The sequence below is a fragment of the Rhincodon typus genome, chromosome 18 (genome assembly GCF_021869965.1).
Source record: "Rhincodon typus isolate 14 chromosome 18, sRhiTyp1.1, whole genome shotgun sequence".
Classification (NCBI taxonomy): domain Eukaryota; kingdom Metazoa; phylum Chordata; class Chondrichthyes; order Orectolobiformes; family Rhincodontidae; genus Rhincodon; species Rhincodon typus.
In genome coordinates this window covers 20,532,771-20,558,610 of record NC_063349.1, presented here as the reverse complement: position 1 = coordinate 20,558,610, position 25,840 = coordinate 20,532,771, and the positions used below count along the sequence as shown (strand labels likewise).

Below are 25,840 nucleotides of genomic sequence, written 5' to 3'. Positions count from 1 at the left end.
GGTCCAGGGTGACTTTGTACCTTAGCCAACATGGAGAACCAAATGTAATTGTAGCAGTCCCATCTGAAGTGAAGAGAAGAAATGTGGCTGCAACAGTTGTGTATTCCTCCAGGCTGGAGGCAGAGAACCCAAATTGATAAGTACCAACTATTTATACAGTTGAGATTTTGAGGCATCACTAGAGCAGAGATTAATTGTGAAAGGGTGATTAATTCTGCCACATAGGGTAATCGATGAGATACCAATACATGTATAGAAACTCCTTGCCATCTGATCGTGATAAATGGATCTTACCATCTAATGTGGGAGTACTTTAAAGTGATAGCTAAACTTAAAGACAATAATATGAGTTTTGGACTCTTGTATGACTAAGTAATCATACGTAGTCAGTGTTTTCATGTATCTGCTTGTAGCTTCATGTGCTCTGGCAGTATCTGCAGCCTACAATATTGTCCTTGAATTTGACCTTTCCAATCAGATCTTTTTGTAATTTAGGGTGTCCAAATCTCTAAGAGAATGGATGGTAGCATTCCAATTTCTTGAATTTACATTTCTCAATTCTGAATATAGGAACAGGAGTTGGCCAAGTCAGTGTCTCAAGGCTGATCCATCATTCATTGAAATTGTGGCTGATCTTTGGCCTAACTCCATATCCTTAATACCTTTTGCTTAACAAAAATTTATCTATCTCAGATTTAAAATTAACAACTGATCTAGCACCAACTGCATTTGTGGAAGAGAGTTCCAAAATTCTACTGCAATTTGTGTGCAAAACTGCTTCCTAAAAATGATGCTCATTTTTAATCTATGGTCCCTTAGTTCTAGAATGCCTAACCAATGGAAACAATTTTTCTTTATCTATCCTGTTTCTTCATGTTAATATCTTGAAGACTCCGATTGGATCAGTCCTTAACCGTATAAATTCTGGAGAAAACAGACCTAATTTGTCTAATCTCTTCTCATAACCCCTGAAGTCCAGGTATTGTATTAGCCTTGGAGGAAGTTTTACAAGAATATCCTTCCTCAGGTGTGGTGCCCAGATCTACGCATTGTACTCCAAGTGGAGTCTAACCATTGTTTTCTATAGATGCAGCATAGTTTCTGCGTCCTTGTACTCTAGTCTTCTAGATGTAAAAGCCAACATTCCATTAGCTGCCTTGATTATTTTACGCTTTAAAATATTAGAGGCTTATCTGTTTCCTGCCTCAGGCTGAAATTCATTTCAGTGAATCTGCTGGATTTCTCAGGTTTCTGGCTGTGTTCTTACTGCATCTCCTCCTCCCCACTGAATTTTCTGTTAATAGTCACAAGGTCATTAACAAGACAATCTGCACAGTCAGTCAGAATTAAAACTAGGTAGCTATTCCTAAAACAATCCTGAACTCAGCGTAGAGGTTTATGCCAGCTACCCATTCTTGCCACATGAGACCAGAGACATTTTAGGACTCGGTCTTTATTTAAATGTGGCTAGGATGGCAGGAAATGAGTGGAATCCCCTGACATTCCAGCTGGCTCTTAAGTCTGGGTTGGAAAGCAATCCTGGGAGGGGCTTTGTAAGGACTGACAGTGGACTAGAGTTGTTTTTATAAGACTATAAGGAGCAGACCACTCTTCTTGGCCCTATAAAAATAAACTTTAAGTTTCTTGGTATTTCTCTGAGAGGCCTCCAGTGAACTGTTTAAAGACCACTATTTAGACTGCTGAAATCCTGTGCAAGTGGTTGGTATAGGAATGTTTGCTGTTTCTCTCTCACTCTCACATGATCTACTGAAACCTATTATCTTACTATAATGTAATAAACTACTTCATGCTACCTAAGCATATGCCTCTGCTGCTGAAGATTTATTTATAGTGAATCCTTCACCTTTAATTGTAGAAAGCCCCATAGACTAGTATTACAAGAAGGGTTGGTAACAACATTTTTATGCAAAGAAGCACATAGCAGAACCAAGTGCTAGTTCCAGGCTTCTCTCACAACATGATGCCAATGGTGTGGACTGTTTTCTAAAGTGAAGAGAACACCAGCAATGCAAAGAATCCATAGCAATTCAAAGAGGAGAGAGTTTTAATAAATCTACATAAAATCAATTAAATGTTGACAAATTCAACAACTTTTAAAGAGAACAGATCTCATCCGGTCCTAAAGAAACAATAGTAGCTCAGAGCTTAAGAAGCTTTAGCTGCAGTAAATCTTTCTTTGAGGATTAAATGAGGATTAAAAGTTATTAACAAATGAACTTGTATGGGCCAGAAAAAGCCTCTCAGAAGCTACATGAAGATAAATTCGAGTTGTGATCTGGAATAAAAATCAACATCAGCTGCAGAAGTATTGTCAATCCCTTACAGGAATGGTGAAAATATTTACTTTTATGGAAACCTTCTGGTCTGCAAAGCTGAAAGCAGGCGTCAGTCATTACATTTATTGAACCAGCATTTCTTTGTTCTCAAAAATTATTATAAGCTGCAGAAATATTATTCTAGAAAGAGGTAATTATTTCAAGAAAAAATCCACATTTTCACAGACCACATTTTCTTTCCTTATCTAGTCTCTTCTTAGTTACATCCACAATTCCTCTGATGCTTTACATCAGTTTCAAAAGTTCCAGTTTGCAGGCTCCAGCTGCCTCCTTCTCAACCATGGATGTTCAATTCCATTACATGTCCATCCCCCATCCATCAAGATGGTCTGAAGGCTCTCCACTTCTTCCTAGAAAAAAGGCATAAACCGTCCCCACCAACTAGCTCCTTCCTCTGCCTGGCCGAGTTCATCCTCACCCTGAACAACTTCTCTTTTAACCCCTCTCACTTTTTCCAGGTCAAAGGGATGGCCATGGATACCCACAAGGGCCCCAGTTATGCCTGTCTCCTTGTGGGCTACGTGGTTCATTCCTTGTTCCAGTCCTACTCCAGCCCCACCAACAATTCTTTGTCCAGTATATCGATGACATCGTCGGTGCTGCTTCCCTCTCTCGTTGGAATTGGAAAGGTTCATCTATTTCGCTTCCAATTTCCATGTCAATCCCACCTTCACCTGATCCATCTCTGACTCCTTTTTTCCCTTCTTCAACATCCATGTTTCTATTTCCGGGGATAGATTGGTCACCAATATCCACTACAAACCTACTGACTCCCACAGTTACCGTAACTATACATCCTCTCTCCTGCTTCCTGCAAAGATTCCATTCCGTTCTCCCAGTTTATCCTCTTCTGTCACATCTGTTCTGATAATGCCAATTTTGATAAGGGGGCCTCTGAAATATCCACCTTCTTCCTCAACTGAGGATTCCCCTGCACCATGGTTGACGGGGCCCTCAGCCAAGTCCAACCCATCTCCTGTACTTCGGGCCCTCACCTCCGTCTTCCCTCCCATAATAGCTATAGGGTCCCCCTCATCTTTACCGACCATTCCTCCAGCGTCCACATCCAGAGACTCATTAGCCACTTTTTCCTCCACCTCCAGTGGGATGCTAACACCTGACACAAACTCCCCTCCCCTTTCTTGTCAGCCTTCCGCAAGGACTGTTCCCTCTGGGACACCATGGTCTACTTCTCCTTCACTCCTAATGTGCCCCACACCCCCATGGCACCTTGCCCTGCAATCACAGAAAGTGTAATACCTGGCCATTTACTTCCTCACTCCTCACTATCCAAGGTTCAAAACACACCTTCTAGGTAGGGCAGCGCTTTACTTGCACTTCACTTAATCTAATCTATTGTATTCATTGCTCACAGTGTTGTCTCCTCTACATTGGGAAAACGAAGCGCAGACTGGGTGTCCGCTCTGCAGAAGACCTCCGCGAAAAAGACCCTGAACTTTCAGTTGCTTGCCACTTCAATGCACCATTGTGTTCTTTGGCTTCTCTGTCTCAGGCTTGCTGCAGTGCTCCAGCGAAGCTCAGTGCAAACTGGAAGAACAGCATCTCATTTTCCACTCGGGAACATTGCAGCCTTCTGGACTTAATATTGAGTTCGACAATTTTAGGGCTTGGGCACCTTACCCTATACTTTACTCACTCCCACACACCAGGCTTTGTCATTACGTGGGCTACTACCACCCACCACCCATTGTCAGCCACAAACTGTTCCCATTAGCAGCTATTCATTGACGTAGACTGACACTTCACCAGTCCTTTGTCTGTCCAACTGTTTTTCTCTCTTTCTCTTTGGCCTCTATCTCCATTTATTATTTACTGTCCTCCCTCCCCCATGACATCTTTTAAATAAAACTATCCTTTTCCTAGCTACCATCAGTTCTAAAGAAAGGTCACTGGACCCAAAATTTAACTCTGATTTCTAACCATAGATGCTGTAGAGATTTTCCAGCAATTTCTGTTTGTTTGTAATTATTTAAGAGATTCTTTAGATAGGCAGTATAATTTGCCTTATTGGTATATAACAGTGGAAGGTAGAAGAAAAGTTTATTTTAAAAAAATGTTTTGAAAACAAATTTTTGTTGTACAATCGAAAATATTTAGAACCGTGAAAATGGCATAATGCCATTTTTGTTCAGTTATAAAGGGCGTGAATGAGTTGGGGAGGAAGTAAACATGGCATGAATCATCTGGATTGTTGAGAAATACGGGAAACATGCCAAGAAGAAGTGGAAAATTATGCCAATATTCAATCTTAGTTATGGAATGTCAACAGTTTGGAAACAGGCCATTCAGCCCAACAAGTCCACACCGACTCTCTGAAAAGCATCCTACCCAGACTCACCCCCTACCCTATCACTGTGTTTCCTATGGCTGATCCACCTAACCTACACATCACTGGACACTATGGACAATTTAGCATAGCCAATCCTCCTAGCCTGCACATCTTTGGACTGTGGAGGAAACCAGAGGACCCAGAGGAAACCCACGCAGACATGGGGAGAATGTGCAGACTCCACACAGACAATCACCCAAGGCTTGAATTGAACTTGTATTCCTGGTGCTGTGGGGCAGCAGTGCTAACCACTAAGCCACCATGCCGCAAATTCGTGGGTTCACTTCCAGTCTCAGATAACTGTCTGTGTGAAGTTTGCATATTCTCCCCTTGTCTGCATGGGTTTCCTCCCACAGTCCAAAGATGTGCAGGTTAGGTGGATTTGCCATGCTAAATTGTCCATGGTATTCAGGGATGTGTAGATTACGTGGATTTGCTATGGGAACTGCCGGGTTACAGGGATAGGGTGGGGGGTGATTCTGGGTGGGATGCTCTGCGGAGAGTCGGTGTGGACTTGTTGGACTGACTGGTCCATTTCCACACTGTAGGGATTCTAGGATTCTAAGGTGACAATAAAAAAAGTTTTGTTCTTTACATCAAAATCTAAATTGGTGAAGAAATAACATTTTACAGAATTTCTTTTTGGTTTCAGTGATTGAAAATAAATTTCAGAGCTTTATTGAAGAAATAGCTATACAATAGATTTGTTAAAAAAACTTCCAAATTTTAAAATTTAAAGGAAATAATTCAAACAAGATTTGAATTTTCTCTCCTCCCTCCCCCACCACATTTAGTTATAATTACTGAAAAACATAATACAGTATAAGCTGACCGCTTACAATTTAAAGATTTATGAAGAGTTCTTATTATGTTTTTCAGTAATTATAACTAGATTACTATTTCAAAAAAAACCGTAAAGCTGAAAATTCCTTTACAGCAATTGAACCGAAACCATAATTCAGAGTTAAAGAAGAAAAGCTGAAGGTACAACAGAATTTAATTTTTAAAAATAAACTTTCATAATTTAAAATGAGCAGATTAATTTAATCAAAGAATTGGAGATATCTATTACAGCTCCAGGTAGATTCAAGGTTACAAGTGCTTTAGACAGAGAATTAAGTAGTTCAGCATGGAAAAACAATTTGAGATATAGAATTTCTTCAGGTCTGCAAACCAAATCACAAGCAGATCGAGTTAACACACTGGTTTATTCTTGGACCATTGGTTGACCATGTTATGAATAGGAAAAAAAGTTAAAGGTCGTAAAAGTATTTGGCAACTACTTTAAGAACAAATCATATTATGGGAAGAACAAAATTCAATGAAATGTTAGTTTCCAGGAGAACCTGGTGTCAGTTTAATCAGTGATCTTCATATATAGCCTGAATCTTGTGAATATGGGGCTTTACAGCCAGAACTAATTTGATGTAGGATTGTCTTTGGGATTTCTGATTTATCTCTCTCAGATCTTTTACAAGCGAAGGATGTTTTCACACTGGAAAAATTACACAGACTGTGTTAGAAACATAGATTTGGGAATCGCCAGAAAAATCTGGCAAACAGAATTAATTTACTTCGGAAGACCATCTGAATCTATCAACATCTTTATGCACAAACACATTAAACAATCACATGACAAACTAACGCAAAGTGGAGTTACTGTCCAAGATGTAGAGCAAAGAAAAATGCACAAACAAAGGCAATGTCTACTTCCATCAAATGAAACTAACTTTTACAAGATAGTGAGATATTTTCAAAATATGTGCAAAAACCAGAAAAAATCCTTAAACAACAGAAAAAGAATGCTGGTTAGATCTCAAAAAGTAAATATTTTATGTCAAACACCATTAAAAGCAAAGCTTTTGACAGCCAGAATGCTTTCATTTGAATGTGTCTGCTTAGATAATGACATAACTCCTTTGAAAGAAATACCACAGCTATTTCTAGGGAAGATAGCCAGTCTTGTTTTTGGGAAATGTGCATGCCATCCAAAGCCAGAAGACTTCTCTTCTGAGCATGAAAGCATGTTTGCCCCAAAAATCTTGGAATTTGAGAAAGGATTCAAACCATCCAAAAAGACTTCTATTATCAGCCAACATGACGTATGTCAGCAAAAAGAAGACTTTACTGTTCTCAGATGAATGCTGGCTAAATCCGGAAATAAACACACACCAATTGAAATCATCTATCTCAATATAAAACAACTGATTCACATTACCAACAAAGAAGAAACTATCCATTTCACTGGACTGAAATAACCATTTACTTTTTCCATACCTATGGAAAAATCTTAAAGACTTAATCTCCTGAAAACTCTGGTAGTATCTGAAACCATTCATGAATTTGCAATGCAGTTGGTCCCGAGAGCATAGCTGTTCAGAGAAGATTGCAATACTGCACACTCAGTACCACTAACAACACTGAAATCAAGCAAAAGGATGACATTGACTAAAAAAAAATTCACCTAACTCTATCACATGATAAAGTCAAACGAGGAAGATTACTTCTTTCACTATTTCAGTTGTCTTCCATTAAAGGTTTTGAAGACTTAACAATCCTCTAGATAAGACAACAGTCTACACCAACACATGTCTTAAGTAAAAGACATTCAAGAAACGAAAGACTCACCAACAACACGGTATGATAAAGAACAGCACCTGAGTAGACTATCCTCAAGCAAATGTGTACCTACTTAAGCTATGAAATTCTCTCTTCAAACATCTTTGCCTTATTTTCCTTTCTCATCCCTTAAAATGTTTATTAAAATCTTACTCTTTAAATAAGTTTTGGTCACTTATCATGCTATATTTTTATGACTCAGTGGCAAATGTTCTGACAGCAGTTCTCTGAAGTGCCATTGGAAGTTTTACTACTTTAAAGGTGCTATATAAATCAAAGTAGTTGTTTCTGTGAAACTTTTAGATATGATGGTCTAGACAGTAAGCGTTATAGTGATCTCCTTAATGGTCATTCGCGACAGCTGGCTGAATCCTGATCTTTGAGCATGCCCCACATACCAACTTATCAGCAACAATGAATAGTAATGAAGAGTTCAAACACTTTTTGATCTTTTCCCAGTGTAGAAAAGTGAGGAGAAAACCAATTGTGATGATTTCTTGTTAATCGAAGACCTATTTTGATAGTTGGTGAAAACTCTGGGGTGCAAAAATACAATGAGTACCTAAGTTACTGTGAATCAGCATGCGATGTTGATTTGATACCAAATTCAGATCCCACATTCCAGCCTGCACCTTTATATTGATCTTTTGCATTTATGTAATACTTAACAGAAATGCAGGATATTCTTGCCTTTATGTTTAAACAAATCATGATTACTTACGAGTTAGTTGCTGGATCATTGCTTGTTGCTGCTGATACAATTGTGCATGTTTTTTGCACTTTTCCCACACTCAGCTAACGTTTAAATACTCTAAATAGTCTGGCTGGTATGTAAGTACTTTTTTATGGATTTGAAGTCTTATGATAAAACTTATTTCTTCCAGTCATGGGTGATATGGCTTCCACTGGGGTTGAATGTATCGTGTATAATGTTATAGCTTAAAAACAAGAGGAGCTGAGTGGTCTGCTCCTACTCCTGTTTCATATGTTCATACGTACCTAGCTGAAATCAGTTATTTAGTGAATTTTGAGCAAAAAAATTGCCACAAACTTGCTATTTTAGTCTGTTGTGTCACTCAATGCCCTACTGATTATGATAGTGTCTGTCACTACTTGTATCATATCTTTACCAAAAGTTAATGGTAGCCACTGATCCCAGCATTTCTTATTATTATTTCTTATTATTAACTCAATCAAAACTATTTATTCCTGATGAAGTCAGTTCTCAATCTGGTTCAACACTTCTTATTAAGTTAGTTGTTACTTTAATTTGGTTAAAATTTGGCCTTTATTTTAAATGATAAGAGAAAAACTGCAAATGCTGTAAATCAATCAATGTCTCTGGAGAGAACATGTCTCCACATTTTCTATTTTCATTTTGTGTTCTCATTCTCATATGGAGCTGATTAGCATAGATACAAAATAACGACAACAATGAACTTTTTGTTTCCATGCAGAGATTGGTTGATGCTGCTGAAGAAGCTGATTTATATCACAAGTATGATATGAATTTTGAGGTGAGTGTACTGATCAAGCACCAGAGCTGAAAGGTTATTTTAAAATTTTGTTAAAAACAGTACTCCAGCATTAAGGGTCCCAACCCGAAATGTTAACTTTCCTACTCCCCTGATGCTGCCTGACCTGCTGTGTTCCTGCAGCTCCACACTGTGTTGTCCCTGACTCCAGCATCTGCAGTTCTTGCTAAATCCAGCATCATAGCCTGAATTTACACTGACAAATTCTAATTATCTTGTTTGCTATTTGGTACTGAGATTTAGCAAAGATTTCTACTGAACTAAGCCCCTAGGTAATACTTGGATAGATTTGTATAATAGAATCATATAGCACAGAATGACACATCCAGCCCGTCATGTTGCTGTTAGCTCATTGAAATTGCTATTCAGTTAGTCCTAAACAAAGATTGTTTGCACTGTACTCCCGCTGGTTTTTATATCGATTTGCTTAGAACCTTTCCTTGTATATATAAGACCTGCTGAGTGCAGTTCATTCCCCTCATGGCAATGCTCACCTGCTGCCTGCAATGTGCCCCCCTCCCTAACATTAACCACATCCCAATCCCTGCGATGTTCAACCAGCCTTAACAATGTTCAGTCACCCTCCAGACAATGTTCACATGCACCCCTCAACAATGTTCATCTCCTTCTGAAAACGCCTACCCTGTTTGTAACGCAGCTTACCATCCAAGCAGTACTCAACAGCCTGTCTCTTGACAATGGATACTTATCCCTCCAGATAATGCCCATTGCCTTCTGACAAAGCTCACCCCCATTTGCTGACAATGTTTACCTCAATTCAGACAATGTCTACCCTCTCTGGACAATGTTCAATCTTCTTCTGAAAAAGCACATTCCACCCTCCCCACCCCTCCCACACTGCTCACCACCTTTCCTTACTAACAATGCACAAGCTATCTTAGTAGTGCTCATCCTGCTGTGACAATGTCCATTCCCCTTCGAGAAATGCTCACCACTCCTGTGCACTGCAATATTTACTACCCTACTATCCCCAGCAACTCTCTCCCTGCTCCCAGCAGCTCTCACTCTCCTTCCAGCAAAGCTCATCACCCCCTCTCTAAGCACCTTTCCTTGCTTCTGTCAGCTAATATCAGAAGAATTAGTATTGTTGGGGTTAGGCAGGAGGAAGAATGAGAATGGCTCAGGATGAAATGGGACAGTGAGCCATGAGATCAGCATTGTCTGTTTGGGATGGGTGTGGGGTGAGAAATTAACGAAAGGGTCAATTATGTCAGTGAGTAATAGACAAGGGTGATTGTTGCCCGGGTATGAGGGAGATGATAAACATTGTTGGGGGCTGTTAGGGTCTGAGCAGAATGGGGGGTGCTGTGCCCCTTTTCTGAGGAACTGTTAGAAGGGGAGAAGGGTTGAGAATTGCCAGAAATTGAAGGATGGTTGTAAAAATTGTCAAAGATAGGGGTGATCCAGTTTCAGAGGTTAACAGTTTCATCATTTTAAAAACCATGTGAATTAATGAATTGAAGACAGATCTTAAGGGATGTGCTGTCTGTTCATGGTAAAACAGGGGTTTATAACTTAGTTAGAATCACAATCATCATTTGGCTTCGTGACTGTGCTCACTACTGGATTCAAACTGGAGCAAGGACTGGAAGGTGCAAAATTTTCAGGGTAAATGGGTAGATGAATTTATCGTCACATGAAAGCACATCCACTTCCTTACTCTTTTGAAGACTTAGGCCTTTGATTCTACTACCTCCTCCATCAAATGCAGTACATTCCATGTTAGCTGCTTATAGCTGCTTTCTGAGTTCTACCTATGTGGTTGGCGCCTAAATGGACCATGAACAACCTGCTCCAAAATGTTCCTTTGCAGCTCAGAGCAGAAGTTTAGAAACCTGGGTAGACAACACAGTTCTCTGGGCACTGTGTCTCAGCTGCCCGAACTATACTGTTAAACTCCCCGAACTATACTGTTTCCTGCTACCACTACATTCCTAAATTCCACCACTTGAGTCACTTTCTGAACCATAGTGTCCTCGTCAGTTTGCTCATCCACGCTGCAGCTAGAATTTTCGTTGATAGAAGCTGCAAGAATCTCAAATGTTGGAGACTTAGTTTAAGCTCTATCCCTTTTACCTACTGGGTCCCCATATCCACCTCACCTGCTATCATACCTCCTGTGGTTGACCACTGACCAAATCAGAAAACGCTTTCCTACGAGGCTTAACCACTTTCTGGAATAAAGTGTCCTGGTATATTTCCTATCCCAGGTGTCATATTCTGCAGCTCAACCTCTGGCTCTCAAACCCTGAGCAAAAGATTGTTGAGTCACAGAGACCTATTTTCCTTTGATCACTCCACTGTCTAGGACTTCCCACAATATGCAGCTGCAACAGGTCACCTGCCTGCCACCTTTACTGTTTCTTAGTGACATAATTAATTATAATCTAAATTACTAAATCAATGCCTCTTTTCAAAGTTAGTGATATAGGGAAGAATCTCAAATCTTGGGAATGAGACAACTGAAGGCACTGTTATATTCTTCTCTTAGATGTAGATGTACAAATCATACACAAGAACTGGTGATACAACAAAGTGTTTCTTTATTTGAAAAGTAAACTATTTGTAAAGATTGTTCACTGGGAACCAAGTACTGTACATCTGATTTCTATCACTGCTGCTTCAGACTGAATAACAAGAACAATGGGGCAGCATGGTGGCTCAGTGGTTAGCACTGCTGCCTCACTGTGCCAGGGTCCTGGGTTCATTTCCACCCTTGGGCGACTGTCTGTGTGGAGTTTGCATATTCTCCCCGTGTCTGCGGGGGTTTCCTCCAGGTGCTCCAGTTTCCTCCCACAGTCCAAGGATGTGCAGGCTAGGTGGATTGGCCGTGCTAAATTGCCCATAGTATTCAGGGATGAGTAGATTAGGGTGATGGGTCTGAGGGTCGGTGTGGACTTGTTGGGCTGAAGGTTATGTGTCCTTGCTGTAGGGATTCTATGATTCTATGAATAACAAGTCATGTGGATGTAGCCATTGGATGTGACAGTATTTATTCCCTATCCTTAGTTGCTCTTGAGTAATTGGTGCTGTGCTGCTGCCGTGAATCACTGCAGTCCATTTGGTTACAAGTAGACCGTCAATGGCATTAGGGAAGAAGTTCCAGGAATTTGACCCAGTGAAACTGAAGGAATGGCTATATATTTCCAAGTCAGGATGGTGAGTGGCTTGGAGGGGGAATTGCAGGTGGTGGTGTTCCCATGTATCTGCTGCCTTTGTCTTTCTAGATGGGCTTGGGAGATGCTGTCTGAGGAGCACTGGTGAATTTCTGCAGTGTATCTTGTAGACTATCAGTGATGGAGGGAGTGAAGGTTTATGTATTTGGTGCCAGTCAAGTGGGCAGCTTTGTCACGGATGCTGTCAAGCCCCTTGAATGTTGTTGGAGCTGCATTCATCCAAGCAAATTGGGAGCATTCTGTTAAACTTCTGACTTGTGCCTTGCACATATGGACAGGCGTTTGGGAGTTAGGAGATGAGTTACTCACTGCAGGATACCTAGCCTCTGACCTGCTCTTGTAGCCACTGTATTACATGGCTATTTCAGTTGAGTGTCTGGTCAATGGTGACCTCCAGGCCATTGTTTGAGGAGTATTCGGCAATCGTAATGCCATTCAATGTCAAGAGGTGATGCTTAGATTCTTGTTGGAGATGATCATTGCCTGGCACCTATATGATGAAATGTTACTTGCCAATTTCCAACCTAAACCTGGATGTTGTCCAAGGCTTGCTGCATTTGAATATGGACTGCTTCAGTATTTGAGAAGTCAGAATGTGCCGAACACTGTGCAGTCAAGAGTGAACATCCCCACATCTAATCTTTTATAATGGAAGGAAGGTCATTGATAAAGCAGCTGAAGATGGTTGGGCTGAGGGCACTACCCTCAGGAACTCTTACAAAGAAGTCCTGGAGCTGAGATGACTGACCTCCAACCAGAACCACAATCAGTAGACTAATACATCATATCCTGTCTGGAGGTATGCATTAATTGATAGTTTTAGGGGTGATCTGTGCCTGTCCATATAAAGTGACCCGTACCTGCTTACACTGAAGCTGCCCGTGTAGAAAGGCACACAATAGCCGATAAGGGTTAAAACAAAATTTAAGTGAAACACAATGGTACCTTTGAACAAGACTACTCCAAGGTCAGCAAAAGAGCCTTACCACCAACCATCTGAGACTGTTTTGATAAGAGAATACCTAAGAACAGACAAGTATTAATTCCAGCCTCATTAATGAAAGGATGATTGTCTCAGTAAATGAATAATACCAGGTGTGAGTCTCAGCCCATGAATCAGCTAGATTGACTCCCTATACAGCTGCAAAGACAACAGCTAAAGATATTTTGTAGTAATTAGCTTTTTACCGTATTAAGAAATAGACTTTAGTAAAAGATTATTCAGATAATCATAGAAGTAGTTTTCAGCTTATAACCAGAATATAATACAAGCAATAGGGGTGGAAAAAGCATTTAAACACAGAAGTGAAAGTTATTTAGCCTTAGGAAATGCCTTCCCTTATGCCCTGAGCAAGATACATGGTTCACTACCCACTAATTACAAAGTGCTAACGGTAGAAGTAGCTGTACAACTTTACATTTTATTAGCTAACTTTATAATAGAAATTAACCTTTTAGTAATTAGTTAAAACCAGCTGTTTTTGTATTTTTACATATATAATTAGGACACTGGGATATATAAGAGGAACAGCTGAATTTTATAAAAGAAAGCACCTGTAGTACAACGAATAGAATTTACAACGTCCTTAGAAATAAGAAGCCTGAAACAGGTTCATAGGTGTTTAGCCAGTAGCTTTGCAATGCGAATGAATAGGATGCTTAGCAAGATCCCAAAGCCTAGAGATTACAATGTCTGGTAAATGCCATAAGACCATGGGAACCTGAGGCTGTCTGCAGGAATGCCCATCACTGATTAGGCCTCCCACAGGATTGGGTGTACGGGTTAACAGGGAAGGACAGTGACTATGTTGTATTTGATTATTGTAACAGAAAATGTATAAAATGCTGTACATTCCCTGCAAAAATCAGAATGTGTCATTGATCTCTCTTCTAATCTGAGCCAAAGATTAAGGAAATAATTGAGTTCTTACGTTGAGGCCAGATTCAGGGACGATCCTTTGGCCTTCTCCCTGTAATAACTGGTTTTTGCTTGAATGAATATCTTCCACTTGCCTGAATCCTGCCTGTCCTGAGTCTTCATCCCCAGTTGTGTGTGTGTTTGGGGGGAGGGGTGGGGCGTTGGTGGTGGTGGGTGGTGTAAGCTCCTACAACAGTAGTTTATCATGCAATCCTTAAAGATGCAAGCACAATTTATTACAAAGGGACAGCCACTGACTATGGAACACTTATAATTGGGAATACATAAGAAGCTACAAGTAGCAGGTGAGATGGCAGAGACAGGGAAGGACACAGCTGTGGATTGTTTTGAAAATAAGGATGAGAATTTTAAAATCAAGAGCTTTCTTGACAAGGAGCCAATGTAGCTCAGCAAGCATTGTGCCAATAGATAGATTGACAATAGACAAGACGAGAAGCACAATTTTGGATGACTTCAAGTTTATGGAAGGTAGAATGTGTCAGACCAGCCAGAAGTACGTTAGAATGATAGATTCTACAGAGAATAAAGGTGTTTGAAGTTTCAGCAGCAGATGAATTGAGGCCAGGGTTGAAATTGAGCAATGTTGTGGAGCTGAAAATAAGCAGTCCAGGTGATGGCGTGAATATGAGCTCATCTTTGAATCAAGTGTGAGACAAAGGTTGTGAACAGACTGGTTTAATTTCAGGCTGTTTCCAGGATAAAGACTGTAAGATATAGAAGCAAAGTTAGTCATTCAGCCCATCAAGTCTGCACTGTCTTTTGATGAAATCTTGGCTGATCTGATAAAACACAACTCCACTTTCCAGCTTTTTTGCATAACCCTTGATTCCCTTATTGATCAAAAATCTCCCTGTCTCAGCCTTGAATATGCTTAATGACTCTGCCTCGATAGCCCTCTGTGGTAAACAATTCTGCAGATTCACTAACACCAAAATTAGTGGTATAGTGGAAAGCAAAGAAGGTTGCCTCAGAGTACAATGGCATCTTGATCAGATGGACCAACGGGCCGAGGAGTGGCAGATGGAATTTAATTTAGATAAATGTGAGGTGCTGCATTTTGGAAAGGCAAATCAGGGCAGGACTTATACACTTAATGGCAAAGTACAGGGGAGTGTTGCTGAACAAAGAGTCCTTGGAGTGCAGGTTCATAGTTCCTTGAAAGTGGAGTCGCAGATAGATAGGATAGTGAAGAAGACGTTTGGTATGCTTGCCTTTATTGATCAGTACATTGAGAATAGGAATTGGGAGGTCATGTTGAGGCTGTACAGGACATTGGTTAGGCCACTTTTGGAATACTGCATTCAATTCTGGTCTCTCTGCTATAGGAAGGATGTTGTGAAACTTGAAAGAGTTCAGAAAAGATTTACAAGGATGTTGCTAGGGTTGGAGCGTTTGAGCTACAGGGAGAGGCTGAATAGGCTGGGGCTATTTTCCCTGGAGCATCAGAGGTTGAGGGGTGACCTTAGAGGTTTATAAATCATGAGGGGCATGGGTAGGGTAAATAGATAAGGTCTTTTCCCCGGGGTGAGAGAGTCCAAAACTAGAGTGCACAGGTCAATTACTGTTGGGTTAAGTACCTGAGTGATACTTAATTTTATGGATCTTCCAGGAAAAAGGTGATGAGGGACTCTTACCAACTCTTAGCAAACAGGCAAAACCCTTCCACCTCTGTTTAAATGCAATCTTTCATCTTTGAAGACCTTCAAGGATCTTGTGTCCTATGACATTTTTTCACTTCTGTCACTGACTGCATACCCTATCTTTGGTTTGTCAAAACTCTACATATCATGGGGATATTATTGCTCATATACAAAAATGAAATCAGTTTTATCAATTGCACAGATGAGTTACATACATGCCAAATTTCAATATGTGATCTATAGTGAATCAATTGAGATACTCCATGTTCCCTCAGAACATTGAGTTGATAAGGAGAAAGATTATCCAAACTCCTGCTTCTGATCAACATCCAGCAACTTGAATTATTGAATGGGTTCCACATGTAGCTGTTACCAGCTGAATGGTGAAACAACAGCAACACGTTATCAGAGATACTAGGAACTGCAGATGCTGGAGAATCCGAGACAACAAGGTGCAGGGCTGGATGAACACAGCAGGCCAAGCAGCATCATAGGAGCAGAGAGGCTGACGTTTCGGGCCTAGACCCTTTGGGTCATCCAGCCCTGCACCTTGTTGTCTCAGCAACACGTTATCCACTGGTTTGCATTAACAAACATTTCTTCTACTTCCTGCAGTTTGATTATTATAATTCTGTGCTGATCAATGAGAGAGATAAAAATGGGAAATATGTGGAGCTTGGAAATGAGTTTATTTTGGAAAGAAATGAACATTTCAACAATTTGCCTGTGAACACCTCACTCAGTAACATACAAGTCCCAACTAATGTGTATAATAAAGGTAAGGTAAACAAGTTTGTTACTTAGTATGTTACTTATCATTTCTAATTTCAGGTGTTGATGAATTTGTCGTTTTCTTTTTGTCATTTACTCTCTTCCTGGCTCCCCTGCCCTCCTGAGGCTGGCAACTATCCCATGTTTGCCATCTTTCCTCTTCCTCTCCCAACTCCAGAATCTACGTGAAAAATGCTACTGGCATTTCAGCCAATACAAAGTGGTAAGGATTTAAGGTAGAATAGCCTCTAGATGTCCTGTTTTCTGAAGTTAATGTTGAGGCTGAAGGCCAAATTTCACAAGAAGCTTGGGCCTTCAGCATCTAATTCACATTCTAAGAACCTAATTTGAGACTGTAAATGGCCCAAACCCAATTTCTACCTTGATACTAACATGAAATCAGCATAATAATTAAAACATCAAAATATGTTCAAGCAGTCATTAATCCATTCGTCAATTTCAATTTTATAAATTTTAAGAAAAACTCCTTGCCGTTTAAATATCTTTCCTCCCAAAAACCATCTGAGCAACATCAAGATTTTTCACAAATGTATATTTCATAAATGTATTACTGTTATCTAGTGACAGGACATCTGCACTACATCAGTTCTTATCTTCATGATACAACAACCTTTCTGAAATGGATGAGTGGAATGTTTTCTCTGCTGTCTAGCTGAAATGGCCAAATGTAGTGATAGTGTGAACTGGTACTGCTTCTTGGTTATCATCAGCTTTCAAGTACCCAAGGTGGTCTCTGTCAGAAAACATTTATTGATTTGCTTTGAATTTCTGGACTTGTTACCGTGATTCAAATTTGTTCACTGTTTGTGAAACATCTGGATATCAAAATCCTATCCACTGACTAGTCAAATATTTGACACAAAGTTTAAATAAACCAAATTTCTCGCTGGAGCAAAGATATATGTTGGATAAATTGTGTAACCAACACATCAGAGCAATAATTTCTGATATGAGGAATCATCTAGCATTAGTGGTGCATAAGCTCATGAAGCCATAAAGAATTCCTTTCAGTATTTAAGTAGAAACATCAGCCAAATATATATTCTGTATACTTTGGAAATTAATGATAGGTTCCTGTATAATACATGTATTGTCCATACTCCAAATTTTATAGGGCTCAATCCTTTATTTTAAAATGAGCAAAGTGATTCCACAATAAATACATTGAAAGCACAATTTACTAAAATGGTGCAGATTGGACAGAAAATGTCATTGAATTGATTAACAGGCTGCCTATCATTTCTGTACCACTGGAGTAATTTCAGCAACTCTCATGAGTTATAAGATGGAGTTTTGAATAGAGTGAAGGCTAACTGAAATCTGTCACACTTTGTTTAAGGAACAAAACATGGTGCTATACTTCATCTTCACTTTGCATAGCTGCAGTAACAGTAGCATCTTATGTCACAGGGTGATCATAAAAAAATCCAATCTGAATGATTCAGTAATGCCATGTGATAAAGTGCACATCTCTTAGCATTTACCCTTTCCACAGATCCTGATATTTTGAATGGAGCATACTGGTCAGAAGCATTAAACACAATCTTTTCTGAAAACTTTGGTCAAGATCCAACTCTCACCTGGCAATATTTTGGAAGTTCCACGGGTTTCTTTAGACTTTATCCAGGTACACATATTAAAATTCAACAGAAAACTGATGTTAACATTTTTGAATGGATTGCTTTGCAAACAAAGGAATGGAGAATTTGGATTTATATGCAATGACCCTCACTTCACATCTTACAAACTATATATGTGTTGGTCTTCTACAACTCCGGAATCCGGAAAGGGTTAATGGTAGAAATCCCAGAAGATGCCAGAGAGATTGCTGGTGACAGTGTTGAATCTCTAGGTGTGAATCATAGAGAATCGTGTTATGTTAAAGCACAGAGTGAGGGGCCATTTGACCATTGCATCTATGATGGCACTCTGCAATAGTGATTCAGCTAGATATTCTCTCCTAACTTTGTCCCATAACATTGCATTTTGTTTCTTTTTGCTTAGTTATCCAATTTAATTTTGACAATGACAAATTTATAGATACCTAAAAACGATTAGATGGTCAGGCAGAAGACAGCCTGATGATGACAGACTGTTATGAGTTTATACTGACAGCTACCAGCTCAAATACTAATCCTGCATAATTTACAGGATGCACAGAGATGGCATCTGCAAGTGTTGAGATGTGGGAAATGAATAACCTGCAACCATGTCAAGGGGAAAGGCACAGGTCAGAGCTGGACGGCAAGTTCTATTTTGGGGGATTCATGTAAGGACTTTGATGGGACAAGAAATGGAAGAAGACTGATGGGTATGTTCAAAAATAGTTAATGAGTTGGAAGCCTGTGGTCAATGTTAAGGAACAATTGTTTGGGACCAACTTGATCTAAATCCATTCTTTCCAATATAGAGTCATAGTCATATAGCATGGAAAGAGACCCTTCAGTCCAACCAGTCCATGCCCAACATAATTCCAAACTAAACTAGCCGCACCTGCCTGCTTCTGGCCCACATCTCTCCAAACCCTCCCTATTCATGTACTTATTCAAATATCTTTTAAATGTTGTAGTTGTGCCCACATCCTCCACTTCCTCAGGAGGTTCATTCCACATGCAAATCATCCTCTGTAAAAAAAATTGTCCCTCATGTCTTTTTTAAATTTCTCTCCTCTCACCTTAAAAATGTGCCCTCTAGTCTTGAAATCCTCCATCCTAGGGAAAAGACACCTGCTATTAACCCTATCTATAACCTTTATGATTTTATAAACTTCTATAAGATCACCTCTCTTCCTCCTATGCTCCAATGAAAAAAAAATCCCAGTCTTTGTTTATAACTCAAACCTTCTATACCTGGCAACATCCTGGTAAATCTTTTCTGAACCCTCTCCAGCTAAATAATCTCCTTCCTATAACTGGGCGACCAGAACTGGACACAGCATTCCAGAAGAGGCCTCACCAATGTCCTGTACAACCTCAAATCCCAACTCCCATACTCAAAGGACTGCGCAATGAAGGCAAGCATGCTAAATGCCTTTTTCACCACCCTGTCTATAACTTAAAAGAATAATGTACCTGAACCCCTAGTTCACTCTGCTCTATCACACTACCCAAGTTGCTACCATTAATTGCATAAGTTCCACCCTGTTTGTCGTACTAAAGTACAATACCTCGCATTTATCCAGATTGAACTCCATCTACCATTTTTCAGCTCATTGACCCATTTGATCAGGAACCAGTTGTAATCTGAGAAAACCTACCTCACTGTCTACTATGCCACCAATTTTGGTGTTGGCTGCAAACTTACTAACCATGCCTTCTATATTCTCATCTAAATCATTTATATAAATGCCAGACAAAAGAGGACCCAGAACCAGTCCCGTTGGAACACCGCTGGTGACAGGCCTTCAGTCTGAAAAGCAACCCTTCACCTCCACTCTGTCTCCTGCCATTAAGCCAATTATGTATCCAATGGGCAAGCTCACCCTGAATCCCTTGTGACCTAACTTTATTGATTAGTCTACTGTGCATTGTCGAAGGCTTTACTTAAGTCCAAGTAAACAACATCTACTGCTCTGCCCTCAATCATTTTGGTAACTCCCTCAATAAACTCAATCAAGTTTGTAAGACATGATTTTCTCGGCACAAAATGATGCTTACTATCCCTAATCAATTTTTTGTTAGCACTCTTGTGCATCCAATCACGATGCAGCATTTGATATCTAACATTTCAGTTTCTATAGCAGCTAGAACCTCTACAACAAGCTTGAGTGTCACAGTGCAGGCTCAGACTGAAGTTAAGAAGGGTCAGCGTTCTGCAATACCAGCTCACACTGCTCTTATGCAAGCTTAGACTGTGTACCCATTATGGTTACTGATACTTGTGTTGAAAGGAAATTCCAGGGCATCATAATAGTGCAACAGATTAACAGTTACTGATGTCCTACCTTGGATGAGCAATGTTTCCCTGGTGAATGAACCTATCATGATAGCAACTGCATTTGTGATCTCATATCTTTCACTGCCCCTGCTCCTCCCTGTGTTTCTAGATACTACTTTTAGCACTCCTCTGCTCTGTATTGGGCACCGCTCCTTCTCTTGCCACCTCCCATAGGCTTCCAATGTATTAAGTATTACATTGTACATACCCATCAGTCTTCTTCTGTTGCTTGTCCCATCAAAATCCTCATCTGAGTCCCACAAAATAGAACTTGCCGTCTAGCTCTGACCTGTACCTATCCCCTTGACATGGTTGCAGGTTGCTCATTCCTCGCGTCTCGACACTTGCAGATCCCACCTTTGTGCCATCCTCTAAATTATGCAGCGTCATAATTTGAGCTGGTGGTTGTCAGTATAAACTCGTAACAGTCTGTCAATATCAGGTTGTCTTCTGCCTGACCATCTAATTGTTTTTGGTTATCTGTGAATTTGTCATCAGTGGTGGAATGCAGAGGAAAAGTGAAAGGTGAATGCTTGCATTGTCCACATCATTTAAGTAGAAAGATATTACGGGAGGAGGAGGAATGGATATGAGGATATTGTCACATTCAATTGATTCAGCCTCCACTGTTGGTCATGGGTGTAGCAATTTCCATTCCGAGATGGCCAGCACCATCTCCTCCATGGGGATGATGACATACCAGTGCTCATATGTCGCAGGTATAAGTTAGTAATTTGTGTTTCTTTTCTGCAATCAGTTTTTTAAAAAAATCTGTTTGCAATAAGTGACTGTTTTTGTGTTAAGTACAGAAACCTAATGAGTGTTTTCATTTAACATGGGTTCATCTGTTAGGTAAAATAGAAACTTTGAATAGTTTTGACAAATTTTTTTCACAATTGTGATAACTCTAGAAGTAGTGTAGCTTGATTTCCAGCAAACTACCTGAGTGAATCATGAAATACTCAAGTTTTGTATTAACAAATAGCTATTTTTATAAATTCTTTATCTCCAAATTTTGTAGCTGAAATGAGGAAGGAGGGAGGCTTGAGAATGAGATGAGGGTGGGAAAGATTATACATCATGCTACTTTGTGATTAAGTCCAATAGCTGATTGATAAATAGCAGTCAATAACCATGTTCTTGCTATATTTCTCAGGTATAAAATGGATGCCAGATGAAAATGGAGTCATATCTTTTGATTGCAGGAACCGAGGCTGGTAAGTAAAGTACTATTCAGTGATTGCTTGAATGGCTTTCAAAGGATAAGCACAATTTAATTTTTCATTCAGATAGCCTGGTTCCCAATCTTAACTGAAAGTAACACTGAACTTAATTTCTCTTGTAACTGGATGAGAAAGAAAAAATCAAGCAGTATCTTTTTTTTTAATCCCTTCTTAGAATGGGGATGGCACTGGCAATGAGTTTATTACTATTTATAATTAATCACTGACCCCTAATTGCCTTTGAGAAGTGTTTGTGAGTCATCATCTTGATTTATTTCAATTATTTTGGTGTACATACACCTGCGTTGCTGGTAAGTAGGCAGTTCCAGGAATTTTACTGAATGATATCATCCTGAATTGGAAACTATATGATTTGGAGGGGAGCTTCCAGATTGTGGTGTTCTCAGGCACCTGATTTTCTCAATCTTCTTGCTGATAAAAAAATCACAGGTTTTGAAAGTAATGTCTAAGATGCCATGTAAAGCTGCTTCAGTACATCTTCTATGATGCTGGAGATGTAGGCCATACAGCTCAAAGACTGATGAGTTGCATCAAGCAGTGTATTGCTTTGGATGATGTAAATTACTCAACCAAGCTATACTTGCAAAATTCATAACACAGTCCATAACATTAGAAGTGATTCTATGATTTGAAAACATTTGCTAAATAAACCTGTATGTGAAGAATTATGTTGACAACCATAGTCAACTTGCCTGCTTTAGAATGTAAACAAAGCTTGGTGGTTAACTGTCAGTCAGCATTAACTGGTGCATTCTCCATGACAATGCCTCAACCAATTACTACTGTCTTCTCACATGGTATAAACATTATTTTCCCTGTATATTGGTAGGTCTAGAGTTGTCCTGATGAGTAAAAGAGAAATTGTTTTGACAACATGTCCTTTTTTTCCCAGCAACACTATAATTAAGAGTAATGTGGATGTCGTCTTGAGCATTCACTGTTAAGAATTTGTATTTGCTCAAGGCATTCTCAGGTTCAGTTATATTAATTGTATCTTTTAAGCTTTCTGTGCATCCTACTTTAATGGAAATCAACTCTGATAGCCCTAAATCCATTTATGATTGCCTAATCCAGGCATGCAACAATTGCACCTCCTGTGATTTAGATTGATCATTTTCCATTACATACGATCGCCCAAAAATCATGAAGGAGAGATTCTTTATTCCACTGGCATCAGGCCTTTACAAACACAAGGGGGAATTAAGGTTGAACTAGGAAACCAGCTAATTTGCACTGAATTATCCATGTAGCTCACATCATTTTGAGGAAATGCTTTCTGTCTCCATTCAGCTTTTTGACAAAAACATCTTTATTTTTCCAGAGAGAGGCCACTTGATTGCTTGAGCTCCCATGCTCAGCACTCTCAGTCAGCACCTCCTGTTGAAGCCATTAAATTGTGTATGCATTTATCTTCATTATTTCTTTCACACCCATACAATAAATGTCTGTTATTTCTCTCAATTTTAGTTTGGTTCAAGCCTCTATATCCAAGAAAACATGACGTTTGAAGCTGTCTTGTTCTTTGGAAACCATTTCTAATCTCTTTAAGTGAATACATTTCAAAGTTAGTCTGAGGTTCCTTGTTACAACCTTTCTTTCTCCTTCATGTCAGATTTCTCATTACTGTTATATCTCTCTTTAGTTTTCATTGACATTTAACCCATCTATCTGATAGATTCAATGTTCATAACTATGGCTGGGATCTTCCCATTTTTGAACTAAGTCCAGAAGCAGGAAACTCATGGCCTATGAAGATGAGAGAGCTTGCATAATTTTCTCTCAGGCAGGCAGCTGATTAGATGTTAATGGACTTTCTGCTGGAATAACACCTGGGGTGAGGAAATCCCAGCCACTAAAGAACCCAGCAGTGCGATGGTCAAAACTGTGGCTGCTGTTGGGACAAAAGCCCAAAAATCTAGGATGAAGGAGAATCACCTATTGGCATTGTTAGTGTTGTGTTGCGGGGGGGAGGTAATATCTCATAAAGTGGGCTTGTAGTTCAACTTGATGAACTACCATTAGTGTCCAAGTTATGGTGTGTACACAAAGTCGTTCTAGGACTGAACTTCAGCAAAAACCCACTCATTCCCATCTGTTCTTACACATTAAGTCACACAGTCGATTTCCAATCTGATAAGATTGCAACTGTATTTTAATCAGATGTCACTTATTTCCAGTACATATATCAGGCATTGTTCATGTCTATCCAAAGCCTCCCTTATCCTGCTGATTGTATAGTCTAGGCCAAGTCCTTGTTTCTATCACTCATTCCCTGACCTGGGTCTTTTGCTATTTGCTTGCATTTATTTTACACTACAAACATTTCTAGCTGAATCTATTTTTAACCTTTGCAGCTTTAACCTTTTCAGCTTCCCACCTTTTGTCCCAAAGCCTTGCCCATGTTGCCAACATTGTAGTATTGTCCCTTCTCCTTGTGCTCCACTACCTATAGATACTTGACAAGAGTTGAGCTTAGGGTTATAATGGTACTTTGTGCCATCTGTATAGTTTGGTGCAGCATATGGGCTTTTGCCTCATGTGTTTTGGCCCCACATTATCCAAATCCCATAACTACTTGTTGTCTCTTGTGTCTCTTCCTGGTGAACCTAGTAGGCTGAATATGGAACTAATAACAACTGGGTGATAATCAAAACAGTGGAGATGATCCTAACCCATGGGTGCATTTGTACTTTCAATTGCCAATTCCAAAGATTCTCCATCCAAGTGGTGGTATCTGCTTGTTTAATATTTTCAGGCAAATCCAGGCTAGTTGCCGAAGTGTAGCATGGCCCATGTACTCACTGGGTCTCGTCTCGAATACCTGTAAGGTGTTCAGGTAGCAATGTGATAATATAGGAAAACTAGCTTTGATACTGTCAAGTTTTCCTTAATGTCATCCTTCACCTGTACTTTTAACTGTTTCTCTCCTGTAGATTTGCACCAAGTCTACCTTCCCCACTGTAGCTGGTACCTATGGAAAAATGGCACATGGCTAGTTCTAGGACAGCATCAATTGTTTCCATTTCCGTAAATTTTTGTGATGAGGTAATGCAATATCTCTCTGTACTCGGATATGAAATGAATTGAAACAAAAACAGAAATTGTGGAGAAACTCAGAAGGTTTAGCAGCATCTGTGGAAGAAAGCAGAGTTAACATTTCGAATCTACTGACTCTTTATCAGAACTTTTAGAAGCTGGGAAGAAATGGTATCATGGTAAAGAGAGGGGGTGTGAGGGGAGGGAGGAGGGAGGTGATGGAGTGGATATGTAGTGATGGAGTCAGAAAAAGAAATATATTTGAAAGAGGTTTTAATTGTAAGCTAGGAGAAAAGGGAAGCAGAATAAGTGATAATGAGAGCTAAGTGTAGGAGAGAATGAGCAGGCTGTGCTGAAAGCAACTCGTGTCATTTGGTAAATGGACTAAGAAGGGTGAGAATGGCTGAAAGCAACATATCATGATAAGACCAGGGTGTGAGAATGAGTGAAAAGCATGGAAGGATGTAATCTAATCCTAAAGTTATTGAATTTGAGATGCTGTTCTTTGAGCTTGCATTGAGCCTTGCTGGAGCACTGCAGTGGGCCTGAGACAAAAATGTTGGTGTGGGAACATAGTGTGTTGATGTGGCAGGCAACTGGAGGCAGTGGGGACAGAGCTTCCAGGTAAAAGCCTGAGGACCAGGGCCCAGAACAAGCTCAGTTGTAGCAGCAGTGGGAGAGGAGCACAGTGGAGCTTCACTGAATCAAAAATTAGAGCTCCTGAGGTGATGTCATAGTTCATAAAGTGATACAGGGCAAGAGGATTGGCTGCTTAGGGCCAGCTTTGGTGACTGAGAGATAGACACAGTGCAAAGTCCTTATTTTTTGTGGTTTGTAGCTTGTTAGGGATGGTGAGAGAGAGAGAGGAATCTGATTTGGTGAGTGGTCGGTAAGATTGAGTTATCTGTTCCTTGTTTGTTTGTATTTGGGAAGGTTCACAATGGCAAGGGTACTTGACTCTGTGGAATGCCTCTCCTTTAGAGATAGCAAGAACTGCAGATGCTGGAGTCAGAGATATCACAGTGTGGAACTGGAGGAACATAGCTGGCGGCAGCATCAAAGGAGCAGGAAAGTTGACGTTGCAGGTCAGGATGCTTCTTCAGAAATGGGGAGGGCGTAGGGAGCTGAGAAATAAATAGAGAGAGGAGGGGTGGGGCTGGGGAAGGTAGGTGGGATGGTGATAGGTGAGTGCAGG

General features: G+C 40.0%; 1 protein-coding gene across 1 annotated transcript in view; it reads left to right on the top strand.

The window, feature by feature from the left end:
* Window positions 1–25,840, top strand: part of LOC109930100 (voltage-dependent calcium channel subunit alpha-2/delta-4-like) — a 375,911-nt gene that overhangs the window by 44,422 nt on the left and 305,649 nt on the right. The window contains exons 4-7 of the mRNA XM_048607861.1: window positions 8,784–8,843; window positions 16,253–16,415; window positions 17,925–18,056; window positions 21,522–21,582. Of these exons, the coding sequence (XP_048463818.1) occupies window positions 8,784–8,843; window positions 16,253–16,415; window positions 17,925–18,056; window positions 21,522–21,582 (416 nt within the window). The remainder of the gene's footprint in view (window positions 1–8,783; window positions 8,844–16,252; window positions 16,416–17,924; window positions 18,057–21,521; window positions 21,583–25,840) is intronic.